This window comes from Rhipicephalus sanguineus, chromosome 1 (genome assembly GCF_013339695.2).
Source record: "Rhipicephalus sanguineus isolate Rsan-2018 chromosome 1, BIME_Rsan_1.4, whole genome shotgun sequence".
Taxonomy (NCBI): domain Eukaryota; kingdom Metazoa; phylum Arthropoda; class Arachnida; order Ixodida; family Ixodidae; genus Rhipicephalus; species Rhipicephalus sanguineus.
In genome coordinates, this window is record NC_051176.1 from 171,214,395 (window position 1) to 171,228,651 (window position 14,257).

General features: G+C 48.0%; 1 protein-coding gene across 4 annotated transcripts in view; it reads right to left on the minus strand.

Annotated features, from left to right (window-relative positions):
- LOC119402227 (CCR4-NOT transcription complex subunit 6-like) overlaps window positions 1–14,257 on the minus strand; it is a 241,746-nt gene that overhangs the window by 147,242 nt on the left and 80,247 nt on the right. Inside the window, exon 1 of one of the 4 annotated variants that reach the window (XM_037669374.2) lies at window positions 10,489–10,975. The exons of the other annotated variants lie outside the window; for them this stretch is intronic. Within the exon in view, the coding sequence (XP_037525302.1) occupies window positions 10,489–10,939 (451 nt within the window). The 5' untranslated portion in view covers window positions 10,940–10,975. Of the gene's footprint in view, window positions 1–10,488; window positions 10,976–14,257 lie in introns of those variants that run through there. 4 annotated transcript variants of the gene reach the window in all.

A 14,257-nucleotide genomic window follows, 5' to 3' on the forward strand; every position in this document is an offset into this window, starting at 1 on the left:
TGCTTTTTTAAAGGCGTCTGTGATTTTAACGAGCACAGGTGTACGGAAGGCAGCCGCAAAATGTTTTTACTCTCCACCTCAGTGGCGTCTGGCCGCCGGCACTGTCGGCCATAATGTGAACAAACAGACACCTGTGTGCATGTGTATCTGCAGCGATGGAATGAACTCCACGAGCACACCGGACCGAGGTGGAGATGTTTGCTCTCATGAGGCTATGAGAAGACAATTGTGCGCAGTTTCGTTGAAAGCTGTTTTCCCGCAAGGACGCGTGCGAGACCGCGTTTTGAAAGCGAACAAACGCGGAACGCTCCGAGTTTCCGTCAAATCTCTTCTTCTGGCTTATGCGCGTTCCTTGCAACGCTAAGTACAAAGCAACTGAATGTTTTACTTGCTGCAGCTTAGCGTCGTCGTTCAGCGGTATTACAGTGCCTAGAATAGCGGTACTGCCATGTCAGCCATTCTATCGGCTGTGGCTCTGGCTAAGCGTCGTCTTGGCTTATGGTGGCCAGATATCCTGCGATATTAAATTTTTATCCGTGTTTATCTAGCGATGCGACTTCCCTCATGCCTTTTAAAATAAAGAACTTCGCTTTCATGCCACTCTACATTTACCTTCCTCAACTTTTCCAGCCATTTCTTTTTCTGAGTTATCGACATTGATATCATGAACGAATGACATTACTTTTTCCTGTGTAGCACCGCCACGGATCGAATGGCATTCGTTGCGCCGAATGACATTCGAACCTAATGACATTAACACCTCCAGTGTGACAGGGGTATAAGTAGGCAATGTTGCCTCTCCTCTCTCAGCAGCGAGGCTAACGTTTGTCCGTCGTCACAAAGACTGCGGCTCCTCTGCGGGCACCAGTGCCCAAATGAGATTGCCCACACCGTCAGTTTCAACGGGGCCTCGCTTAGCACGAACGGGCTCGCTTCTTCACGCATAGCGGGACGTATGCGGACCCATTTGGGTACGTTGGCGGTGCAGCGTGCCTTGTATAAGCGTCGCGGGGAAACGCACCAAGCGGGCAACATGTCGTATTCAGATGCTTGCTAATACTACTACACCAGAACGGTGGATATAGTTGGCCTGCTAAAAGAGAATATATCCCAGAGGAGAAATTATGTGACATGAATAACGGACACAGCCATGTGCTCGCAGAGCAATGGTGAATATTCGCGAGAGGTATATCCCCACCCGAAGAGAGGCTGCCTTTGGTTGCAGCGTGGAAATGAGCTCCAACCGATGGTGCATTTTGTTTCTTTCCCCAAATATATATGAACTCGCGCCTATACGCACTGAGAGGCCGCATGCTGGTGTTATCCATACACACCTGCGCCGTTAGAGCACAGCATCCGGCAGGCTAGAGACTACGAGTGCTGTGCGTGCCATGCGAGTGCCGTAAGCATGGCGATGATGATGTAGATAGATAGAAATAGTAGTGCGCAGTGACAAATAGAGCGGCCAGCGGCAGGGGCGAATGAGTTCGTAACCGAAAACAAATGCGTCAGCCGACTGGAACAGTTCGACTGCAAGTTGAGGAAAACGAGCTTCGCCTTCCCAAAGCAAAGGCATGAAGCGTTTGTCCCAATCCAAACAGAGTAATGAGTGTGTATAGACAGTTGAATACTGCAAAGCTCTGCTGAACTAATGACGGCTCCATTGTAAAACAACACGACGCGCCTATGATGCCACCTGCAGCAGCCGGTGTACTGCACCTCCGTGTTTTAGGGTTTAGACGAGGCGACCTGATTGCACGGGATGAGTCTCTCTTACCTGAATGAAGCTGCAAACGTGCCGAATACACGCAACATTTTTTCGCTCGCTTTTGCAATTTAAGTCTTTCTGCCTTCCGTACCATGCGCGGGTTTCTTCAACAATTTCCTACGCACGTATGCAAGCCGGAGCAAAACGCCTTGCTATAGTGGTATGCCTACACGTAAGAACGTTTCAGCAAGTGCAAAAACTGAAAGCGATGGTAAATGAACAAACATGTTTAGAAAAATGGGTACAAGGTCTTACATTCTACACGTCAGCTCAACGACACTTCGTTAAAGCCTCAATATCCACGCCTCGTCCTTTTGACAGGTTTAGGATGCCCCGCCCCCTCTAGCGCAAGCGTCGAACGTAAACGTCTTTAAGGCGGCTGTCTACTACCTCTCATGGAAAATTGGGAAACACGCCTGTGGCGAAAGTAAAAACACACCGATTGCAACTACCCTGACTTGAGAAGTGGGAAGGAAATTAGAAAAACAGCAAAAGAGAAAAAAGCGAGGAACACGTCTTGAAAGCAAACAAGACCAGTAACCATCGAGACAAGGTCAGTTCGTTTGCGTAAAGAAAAAAAGTGCCCCCCCCCCTCCGTTTTCAAGCTCTTCGAAAGACTCTTCCGGGGGGCACGAAAGTCCCGTACCAAGCACTGACTCATCGCGAGAAGAGAGCATATGATAAGAAAAAAAAAACAAAAGTCACAAGCATGCGCCATGACAACGAGAGTTAGTGACCCTAATGGGGCAGTGTTCACGCAGTGACGCGCGCTAACGTGCTGGGCGCAATAAAGAGGCCGCCACGGCGGCAGCAGTGTACAGCGGTCACAGGCGAGTCGGCCATGGCGCGAAAAACGGCCGCACCATTAGGACATCGCAGGAAATGGAGGGGGAGAGCGCGGAAGGAAACGGCACCGTACCGCAGGCATCGCCCTTGAACTGAGGTCGGCCGCGTCAGGTGGCTTTTAAATGCTCGCTGATGATCGCCGCGCGGGCACAAGGGGCGCGGACAATCTGCAATCGACGCCTCAAATACAAAGAGGCTCAGTCCAAGAACTCGTCGCTGTACATGTAAAGAGAGAGAAACAGTGGCACGTTTCTCGAATAGCTGCATACATATAGAGCCCAATCAGACACTACAATTATACTGGCATTCGAGTCCACATGACTTTCGCAACGGTGTACGGAAAGCTAACGGCGTGCCAAGCGCTGCTGCAGCAGTGGAGCGCTCCGCTACGCCTCGGATCGAACGACAGGTGCCGCGTATAAATTCTATGCATGTTTGGCTGCAGAACAGCGGATAACTAGAGGTAATGTCTATCCTTAGCTGACAACTATACGGAAATGAATTGCCCGCTTAAAAAAAAATTATCGTACGATAGAACTGTTAGCAAAACGACATGCCACCCAACAGTGACATCGGACATACAGTTACGCTTCGCACTCTTCCGCAGTGCACGGCTCAGCTCGCCCCTGGGGACGTTTCGCGAAACCATGCTGCATGATGAGAATGAAAAAGAAATTGCCAACTTGCTGTTCCACTGTGACCCCTCACGTACACGGATCTTCTTTTGATATCGTCATATTCAGGATCGCCGTACAACTGTACTGTCTGTAGTGTTAATGCTCAATAAACCGGGAGAAAACCAAACCAAAACCAAAAAAACCGCGGTGAATCACGCATGTTGTACTGCGTCATTAAAAAAAAAAAAAATCATGCGCCCAACTCTCATCGCTGGCGCTCGAAAAATAAACACTTAGTGCTTGCCTTCGAAAAAAACAAAAACGTGCTTCTATACGAGACCCGTCTAAATTTATTTATATTTTGGGTGTAGACGTGTAGAGGTAGAGAAAGGGAACTAAAAATGTATTGCACGAATTAAAAGCCGAGATGTGAGCCGTATAGGCAAAAGTCCTCGGGCCTGCTACTGTGCTCTTAGGAAGGCGAAGGCGAGATATGAAAGGGCATGCATGGTTGGTTGGCTTGGTTATTTTATGAGGTTTAACATCCCAAAGCGACTCAGGGTTTGAGAGACGCGGAAGTGGAGGGCAGAGGGTAATTACGACCACCTGGGGTTCCTTAACGTGCACTGAAATCGCACAGTATAAACGGGCATTTCGCCTCCATCGAAATGCGACCGGTATCGAACCCGCGCCTTTCGGGCCAGTATAGCCGGGCACTGTGAACACTGAGCCTCCGCGTCATATTCGAGACAAGGGCATGGAAAGTGACCAATGTGTAAGACGCGAATACGTGTAAAATACAGCCGCCGTCAGACTTATTAACCCGATCAATGACGTTACAGCCGTATGACTTCTAACAAAACGGACTGTAAGGTGCCGACTTCGGATTCTTGGAATGAGAGAAGCATCAAGCTGCACTACAACCAAGGCACCCCAACCAGAAATCAGCTTCGTCCACAACATACGCGAAAAACAAGAAAAAAATAAAGATGGTCAAGGAGTGTTCGGGTTAAATGAGACTGTGTCCGTACACCTACCATAGCGTTCTCTCATTTCCTAAGCATCGCCTTGGGACGTTAAACGCATCGCCCCAAATGGGTTTTCCGGTAATCGCACGCTCTGCTCTAGTTCACGGCCAACATAATTTAAGCCGAAAGGCGCACGACCGCTGCCGGTACTCGCGATTCGAACTTACGCAGAGACGCTGCGCGCGGCTGTTTTGAATGCAGCCCGCGAGCGAGCCAGCGCAGAAAACGACGGCCAGGTCAATCACCGGCCGGCGGCTCGGTTGTTGCTGGCCGCGTCAGCTTTGGGCTTCGGGCGAGAGGGACACGCGACCTCGGCAATCAGCTGCAGTGAGGGAGCGCGCGTCACGGCCGCGAGATCAAAACAATGCGGCTCACACCGCTAACTGATCAGGGCCGGCTGAATAATGATGACACACAAAACGAACCTTGACGGCGCCCTTGGAGAGCGAAGCCCTTGAGGAAGCGCCGTCCGCTAATTCTCCATTCTCGATAACCACGTGACCTAAATACTCGCGCGCGCGCGCGGCACGGTGCATGACAACACGGCGGGGTTAGTTCACATGACACCACGCCGACGGGCGTGCACTTGAATACCGCGCGCTCCGCCTGATATATCGAACAAATATCAAGAGGTCATCAACGTAAACCGCGCTCATACGTATCGTGTATCCCCAGCTCGTAGCGCTTTCGTTAAGCAACCTGTACGGTTCCTCTTTTTTTTTTTAACACGAAAGTGTTTTATGCCGGGGTCCACCAAGACTTCAGTGACGTATTTCCGTCACGGAAATGATGTCGAAAAAAGATACACAGTCAGATGGCAAAGAAAAAAAGGTACCGTCAACGGGCATCGAACCCACGACCGCTCGGTCCGCAACAACAGATGCCGGGCACGCTACCCACTGCGCCACGGTCACAGACTCGGGAGGCTTTACGAACGCGCCTTTTATATCTACCAATCTTCCGGTCGGCTGGGTGTTGTTGACCTCTGGGAGTGGTAAGGTAAAGTAATTCGTCATTGCTGTGGCCTCCGCGACTAGTACCTGCAACGCGTTACGCGTCCGTCCCATTCGGCGCGTTTTCAATAGAAGTTGAATTTTGTCGATGCCTTAACACACCGCGAGGTGGCGACCTTCGCCCAAGCGTCGTAAAAGCGTCGGCTTCGCTCAGCATCACGCTAATACAAACCCAAAAATAGCTCTGCGACGCGCGCCTGCCTCACCTGGCTGTAACACCGCGTTCCATGCTCATGCTCTCGCCCCGAAGAATATCGCGGCCGGGCTACCGGGGCGGCACGACGCGCTTTGCGTTTCCCCCTAGTCCGGCCGTGGTGTTTAATCACATTTTAACATGCCGCGGGATGGCGACCAAGTTCTGCGTCCAATATGCGACGCTCTTCTGGCTATCACAACCTCGTTCTCTGATTACGCTTTCACCGTTAAATACTACAGCTACCACAAGGGTTTGTTTCATCATTTAACATGGACGTTAGTCGTCGGGATGGAGATGTACCACCAATCATCAAAGTGGGTGCATACACGTTAAACGGCGCCATTAGCTGCCAGACATCAATATACATTGTGCAAACTCTCTTATATCAATGTACAGTAAGCATTCAGTTTCTTCTGTAAGGGCACGATTTACTTTCGTGTTATTCCGATTCCTATGACGGAGGGATCAACCGAATTTTTTTCCGGGAGGGTTAAATGTGTCCGTGATTGGTGTAGATAAAGAGGAACCCCTTTACTTTTTGATTATAGCACGTTTGACCTCATCCTTCATTCTAGAACTTTAATTCCAGCATTACCCGCATTAAAAGTGACTTAGGTTGGAAACTTCTTGAGCAGCGAAGAAAATTCTTGTGATTAAAGTTTCTCTGCCTTACTTTCTGCGATGAAACGTATTAACAAAAGTTTATAGATGATGAGCCCATACGACGTATTACGTAGAAATGATAATTCGAAAAAAAAAAAAAATTCGTGAAACAAGCTGTCGCACCGGTGTTCTTGCTCAATCCTTTTTTTCCTTTTACTATTCGTGAATGGAATAAGTTGGATGCATGTGTTGTCGATCTTCCCGCAGATACATTTTATCCTTCACTACAAGATGTGTGCTTTGGGTGATGGTGCAGGCACAGCTGCGCGAATTTACTCCATTGTTTTGGCCTGTACACACTTGTTTTGATTTTTTTGTTCCCCCTACAATAACGTCCGCTTGGGCGATGTAGGCTACACAAATAAATAAATAAATAAATAAATAAATAAATAAATAAATAAATAAATAAATGCAGGTCACGCGAACATACGGTGCGCCTCTAATAGGTGTGTTCAAGTTACCAAATAATATAAGTAACAAGAAGTGCAGGCACCCGTACAAAAACGAAAAAAAGGGACCTTTATTCAACGTTTCGACCGGGGACCAGTCTTTTTCAAGAGAGGCGTTGACAGACCTGTCCCCGGTCGAAACGTCGAATAAATATCTTGTTGTTTTTCGTACGTGCGACTGCGCTTCTTCTAACTTGTTAATATCCGGATCCAAGGACAGTGAACCTATGTCATTCCATACAAAAGTGGCCACCGTTGGTTTGTCGACCATCTCCAATCACTTTGCGTACGGAAGTGAAACTGTGCCGCGCAAAATAATTTATACAAGATTACTGCTTTGAGCCAGTGCTACGAAATATCTTTTTTTATCTTGATCTGATGGCGCCGGTTTTCCACGGCTTTGATTTTGAATTCATTTTTGTCTCAATTCGCATTATTTTTGGCCATGACAAAGCTTCGGAGAATGCTGCGGGTTTAACGTTTTTTTTTTTTCTAAGGAAAAGCACAGATTTTTTTCTTGAGGAATACATTCACATTATGGGCTTACTAAATGATTAAAATAATGCGGGAAAGATTAAGACAGAAACACTGCGACAAAATTGGGACAAAGTTGGAAAAAATAGTGTTTTGACCCATATTGCGGCTTCACTTTCGCAGTGTAGCGGTTGTAGCCTACACATCGTTGTATGGTATACTTTGTTAATAATACTATATATAGAAAGTCTGAAAAGAGCAATTCTTGTTTCAATGCGAGAAAAAAAAAATATTCGAACTGAACAGCCAGAATGTGCGAAGTTTTCCTTTTCTTTGTCTTCACTGCACAGCATGTCAGAGGTGGATTCCAGCGGGCGCCTTTTTCGCAGCGTCTAATGCAAATCATGCAACGGCTTGTCACTGATCTGAGAAATATCGCTGTAAAAAACGTCAAAAGCACCAACAGTGCTAAAACGACACAACGTTATCCCCCCCCCCCCCCCTTGGACCATCATGGTGCATGTAATGTTTAACTGCTTCAGAGTCCTAATGGGAAGAATTATAGCGCATCAAGTCGACGACCTACAGGACACAAGGAAGGAACTCCCGCAAACTGCCTATACTTCTATAGAGTTTTTTCAAGGCGTCGCTGCTGCGAGTCGTATACTCGTCACTCGTCAGAGGCCGTCGACTTCCTCAGATCCGCGCCTTCAAGACACTCGAGGTTGATTGCCTACGTGCGAAGTTACGGCGACACTGAACGGCGCGTGCAGTTAGAAAAAAAAAAAACAAAAAAAAAAACGGAGGAGAGAAAAGACCTTAGTTCACTATCAGTCACAGGATACTTGTGCGCCGACCTCAATATGGACACGTCAACAAAAAAGGGGAATAAAAAAAAAACGACGTTAGCCGCCTTGTAGGGCATTGTCCGACGGTATACCGACTCGGGGATGACCAATCGAATGATCGATGATATCGAGTCAAGTACGGGCACGCCTTCTGAAAACAGCTCGGCTAGGAGTCTTTGACAGGGACCTGTGTTTACAAAGATGAAGGAACACGACCTAAGGAAGAAAGAAAGGCTGATCATGCATTTTGGTTAGTAATGCTACAGAAACGTCGTGAAACACAACGTGGTGAGAGGTCACGAAGACAGCAAATGCCGCACGTTCCAGTACGTTTCTAGTTGCCACATTGTTGTTGAATCGACAAGGAAGATAGCGAGTGCGAACTCTAAACAGCGCGTGAGTGCCTCCTCCGCCGGGTCGAAAAATTACTTCGCCCCCTTTTGATAATCTGGAGAGCTCAGCCTTGACGACGACTGCTTCTTATTATAACATTATAACCGCTCTGCCGGCATAACGTCAATAAAAACCAGCCTATAGCAGCGCTTCCTTCTCTTGCGTCACGTCGTAATGTGTCCCGTTTGAGTCCATTTCGCAAATTATAGCACGATCCTACGCTGCATGACCTACTAATTCCTACTATTTCACCCGTCGCGTCGATCACCGTTATACAGTTGGCATCGATCCGTGTCACACAAGGAGATTTCGCACAACCACCCCTTACCCCGTACATACTCAGATGGGAACCACCTTCGCGGTGACATCGTTAAGTATAAATGATGACCAACTCTTTCGCAGGCTTAGCTGGCATTTTATAACCCGGTAACGTATCCTCATAAGGAAAGCCACTGTCTAAAAGAGAGACGGGCCTCTGGATCAATTCCCCTTCGGAGGTGACATATCGCGTTACATGGGCTAATCATACTTGGTATTCTTTTTTTTTTTAATTGCAAACTAAATACGCCAACTATTGTAGTTTGGAAACCCTTCTGACAGACTGTGTTTCATTGCTGCGATTGCTTCTTTTGCTTGCTATATGTTACCGCTCGCCTCCCTAAAACCTCACTGACCTTGAAGGAAAAATAGATTAGGCTGTGACGCGCAGGGGCTGCGCCGTTTAGCGAATGTACTAGCGCTACGCCCAGTCAATACAGATTTCTATTAAGTAAACGCTTCAGACTCGAAGGTTAAATGTAGCGTCATCTTTTTCAAGCTGTAATGAACTTTTTAATTCAGCTTAATTCATCATTGAGGAAGTAAAAATACTTTGCTGCCTGTATCTCCAGGCTTTTAAACTGGCTGTTACGCCTTTGTGGATCAACATCCCAATTGCAATTAACTTTGAGTAAATTTCGCATTAGTGTACTTGATTTCGCTTTTTTCCTTATTCTTCGCATTTGTGTGCTTGCACGTGTCATATGTTTTTCCTAGTTGCATTATTTGACCGTATTTCTGCCCATCCGTATGCTTTCTTGTATTAGACCATAAAAGTGCCATGAAACGATGATTTTGTTGCATTTTCAGTAAGGTATTGATTTAACTTTTTTTTTATTTCTTGCCCCCTCTTTGCGTCCTGTTGCTATGCGTGGAAATTATTGCTTCACACTGTAAACTGCCTCGCGGTACGCCTGTCAGGCCATTTATAGTTAGATGAACCGCGATTTTCTGTATATAACAGAAATAAAGTGTTCCTTCTTCGTCATCTACGCAGTATGCGCGTCCACGTAAAGCGCGCCAGTATTTGTCGTAAAGCTTTTCTTTTTTCAGGTATACCGAGCCGCCAGGGTGACTCCCTGTTTACGGTGCTCGGCTGTTGACCTGAAAGACGTGGGTTCGATCCCTGCCGCGGTGGTCGTACTTAGACGGAAGCGAAACGCTAGAGGCTCGTGTCGGTGCACATTAAAAACCCACGGTGGTCGAAATTGTCCGGGGCGCTCCACTTCGGCGTCTCTCATAGCCTAGCTGACTCGCTTTGGGACGTCAAACGCGAAACTTTTCATGTGTAAATACTTTTAGCACCGGTCCTGCTCTGGAGGAAGCGTCACGGCATAGCTGCCAAATTCATTTCTGAACAATGCATTTCTCTCACCACCAATCAGAGAGAGAACAATGACATTATTCGGAATTGCCAGAAGTACGTCCGAAGTTTCATCTCAGGAAGGATGCGACAGCTCTCCCACGCGCTTTCTCCATCATGACGTTCGACTACAGACCGTCCTTCTGAAACTAAAGGGCTGAGAGTTCCTAACAGCTACAGTGTTTACCAGCGATACGCAGCTAATCATTTCCTGCCTTCAGTATTCCATGATGTCGTCGAAGCGTGCCAACGCTAGAGAATACCGGCGGAATAAGACACCACGCCATGCGACTGACGTGTCTCGAGCCAGCTTATTAGGCCCACTGCTAAAACATGGCACACCCGTCACCGATGAAATGCGCCAATGGAGCTTTCATCACGAGGACAAGGAACAGCTGTGGGAAGTAGGTAAAGCACTGCGGAGACAGGCTTTACCGAATGGCGCCCGAAGTGCCAGCACGGGTAGGTGCGGGCACTTCGGTCCAACAGTCGTTTAAATGACGCACACTCACATCGGAAGTCATCCCAGTCGCGCAGTGGTGACACGGGCGGCGTCGGGTACGCGGCGGCACGGCAGCACAGGGCACAGGCACACAGCGCCGACGGCGCGGTCGGCGGGCCCGGTCCTCCGGGTGCCGACGCCGCGCGCTCGCGTTTGCGCCGCTTTCGGGGCTTGAGCACTCGGGGCAGCGGGGCCTGAGCCTCGTCGGCAGCCAGCGCAGAGTCCGGCGTCGAAGGCGGCGTCGGCTCGTCGGCGGTAGCGAGCGGTTTGCGTCCGCGCGGCGCCAGCACGAGAGGCGAGCCCTGGGCGTGCAGCGCCAGCTGGGACAGCGACACGATCTGCTCGTCGAGCGGCGGCGACGGCGGCAACGCGATGAGCGGCACGCCGGCCCAGGCCGGCCGCGGCGGCTTGGCGATCAGGCAGGCGCCCAGCAGACGCTCGGGCCCCACCGACACGCGCATGCCGCCAAACAGCTCCCACACTGGCGGCGAGCGAGCGCACGCCGGCCGCCGGAGCGCGGCGAGGGGGCAAAGGCGCACCGCACGCCCATTGGACCGCGCCTCTCTGGGTCACTGGAGGAGAAGGCCGCCGCTTTCGCCCGGCCACGAAAGTGGGACCCCCTCTCGAGATTGCGGCCCGACCGCGTGTTGGCAAAAACGGAGCCTCTACCACGAATGACATCTGCTCAGCAGACCATCATTGTCATCCGCGGCCACATTGTCACACACAGAGCAGACCATGCCGGTACACGGGCACGCATATTCTCTTGGTCGAGAAGAACAGCGTGCACTGCGCAACGTAATTGCCACTTCAACGAGAGCCCGCGAAAATCGCTTCGACGTACACAAACGACGTTTTTAAATCGGCACTGCTCGTGTTGCTGTACAATCTAAAGACACGAAGGGTAGAAGTGCCTCATCGAAATAACTTACAAAATTTCAACGTATAACAGACGATGTCATAACTACATTTTGCTTTCACGAGGTTATGATTTTACGTTCGTACAATGCCGTCGGCGCGGATGGCAAGGCACGTATGATGGCAGGTTTTTATTCGGTGTTGCGTCTGCAGAAACGCTGAGTCCTACTGTGAAAAAGGAGGCAGAAAAAATGAAAGGGCCAGCCAAGAGAGATTGCGTTCGATGTGATTAAACCACGTTAAGTCGCAAGAAATCTTGCGTTACGACCATGAACGCCTCTCTCATACGCGCGCAAAAAAACAATAAAAACACTCGGACACGTATCAATGAACAAAGATCTCGCCAGAGAAGTACAAAAAAAAAAGAAAAAAAAAAAGACAGGAACCAGAGACCGTGACCATCGCTATACTTACAGCCCGTCATTCCATCTGCATACGGAAACGTGCCAGGGACAGCAGAAAGTTGAAACGGGTCTTTTGAAATTCCTAAAGCTTGCGCACGGAGCCATTTTTTTATCATCCCCGAGCCGCAAGGCAACTCTACGCTAAGAAAGTAAAAACATGCAAGGGGGCTTTGGGAAACATATAGCAGCTGATTACGTTCCCACCGCAAGTCACAATATACCAATACAGAGGAAACGCCGTACCGAAACAACCGTTGCAAGTCAAAAGCAGCCAGCGTGATATAGCCAAGAAGAAAAAGAATAAATTCATAAAGCGACCACAGATAACACTTCGCCGCCAGCGACAAAGCGTAAAAAAACCTGTGCGCCGTTTGTCCAAGAGTGTTAACACCCCATCTGTGACTTTCGTAAGCGAAAAAGCCGGTGTGCCGGTGCACTCGCTTCGGGAGTAAGAAATACAAATGGAGCTTATAGAAGAGAGGCTGCGATTTTGCCTGCGCGTCGACAAGAAGACGTGAAACAAAGTGACTTGGAAAGTGAAATAAAGTGCGCACAGACAAAGTGGTTGATGGCTTTACAATGAGCTACCACGGAACAATTTCAAGTATGAAACCATGAGACAGAAACTACGTATACTTGTGTAGCATAAAAAAGAAAAAAAAAACGGGTGCACCTGCTTTTGCCCTATACCCAATCTTGCCTCAGCACTATGCGGCCAAGATATAACAATTATTCGTGGTTAGATAAAAAATCGTCAAGATTCTCCACTTCGAAGCGCGACTTAAAGTCAGCACTATAGGTAATATTTATGTCGAAGAACGCATATATTATGTGGGTATAGTTGGGATGGAAGTAAACGCAACGCGACATGAAATGACAAGGGCGAAAGAAACAGCCTTTTTAAAATTAGCATCTACAGCACATACATGGCCAATAAACACCGAGCTAAATAGACGAGAACGTTACTAAAATGTAAGCAACCAGAGTGTACGTGAGTTCCCTGCGATACCCAATCGACACGAACCAAACAGTGATGACAGCAAATCGACTAACAGAACACTTTGCTGCGTTTACGCTATATAGGGCACCAAGATTTTATTGAAACAAAAGCGACTGGATTAATTTGAACAGCAGCAATAAAGATAATAAAAAAACAGCTTAATGTTGATAAACCCTGTTCTCACGCCATCGACAGCGATAAACATAATTTTGCGAGAGAGAGGCTAACATATAACTTGCATCTACCGGGACACAGATGAAACTGTACAGCTCAAACATTCCCAATAAGACAATGGAACAAGCAGGATCCATTACGATAACGTATATATGCACACTATAATGTTAGCTACAGAATGCCGATGACTATAGTTCGAATAATCGATGAATACAGGGAAATGGAAGACCTACATGAAACGAAAAGAACCCACCCAGGCGTAGAATGATATAGCTCAAACAAACTCGTCATGACAGAATGACAGAAACAATGCCTCCCGTACAGCGAAACGGATCACTCGTCTTATAACGAAGGCTTCGCGGGAACAAAAAAAAAAAAATGATGCGCGAAAATGTCAATGCATTTCTCCGCACGTTTGACGACAGGTAGCTCGAAACCGTAGCTCGGGATAGAACGTGACCATTGACTGACTTCAATTCAGCAACTGTAACACAGTGTTTAGCGGTCCCAGTATACCTACGAAACATAATTTGTGAAATTTAGCCATGCAGGTCTGCCACGGTTTTAAATAGTGACTAAACAAAGATTCTCAAACGAATTAAGAAACTCGCAGGTGAAGCTCACAAATTCTTTCTGGTGAGACGCTGTCATTACTTCTCACCTTTATTGAGCACCCCCTGTCCTAACTTTTACAAAATTCCACGATAACGCGAATTAGCGTCGCATCAATGCCAAGTATTCGAAGACGCGCCATTAAAAATATTCTAAATTTTAAATTGTTCAAAGCAAATGCCGAGTATTTGCACAACGTAAAGCCCGCATAAACAAAGATGAAATCAAAATTATATATAAATAGGATTCGACTTTCCAAAACAACCGACAGGCTATGACAGACTAGCTCAAAGGAATAAGGCGGGAAATAAACCGTCGAGCTCAGGCGAAGAATGCCAAATACACTGAGTCGCATCGGCAGATTAGATCACATCCACGCAGGAAAGCGAAAACCGCGTGCTCGCGTTCCAGTGCGGTCGTGGTAAAGCGTCAACCGAAGGGACAAGCCATCTTTCACCCTTGTATGCCAGTAAGCCAAAAAAGAGAGAACAAAGTGTGGTAAGGGAAGGAAGGACAGCGCACATTACGCAAAGAAAAGGGCAACCACGGTCCAGCAGAGTCGCATAAGTCGACTCTTATCAGATAGCGCGACCAAGTGAGAGTGCAGAGATAAGTCCACTTCCTCCATATAACGATACGATATATGGATACCCAAGCCACCACTCCTCTCG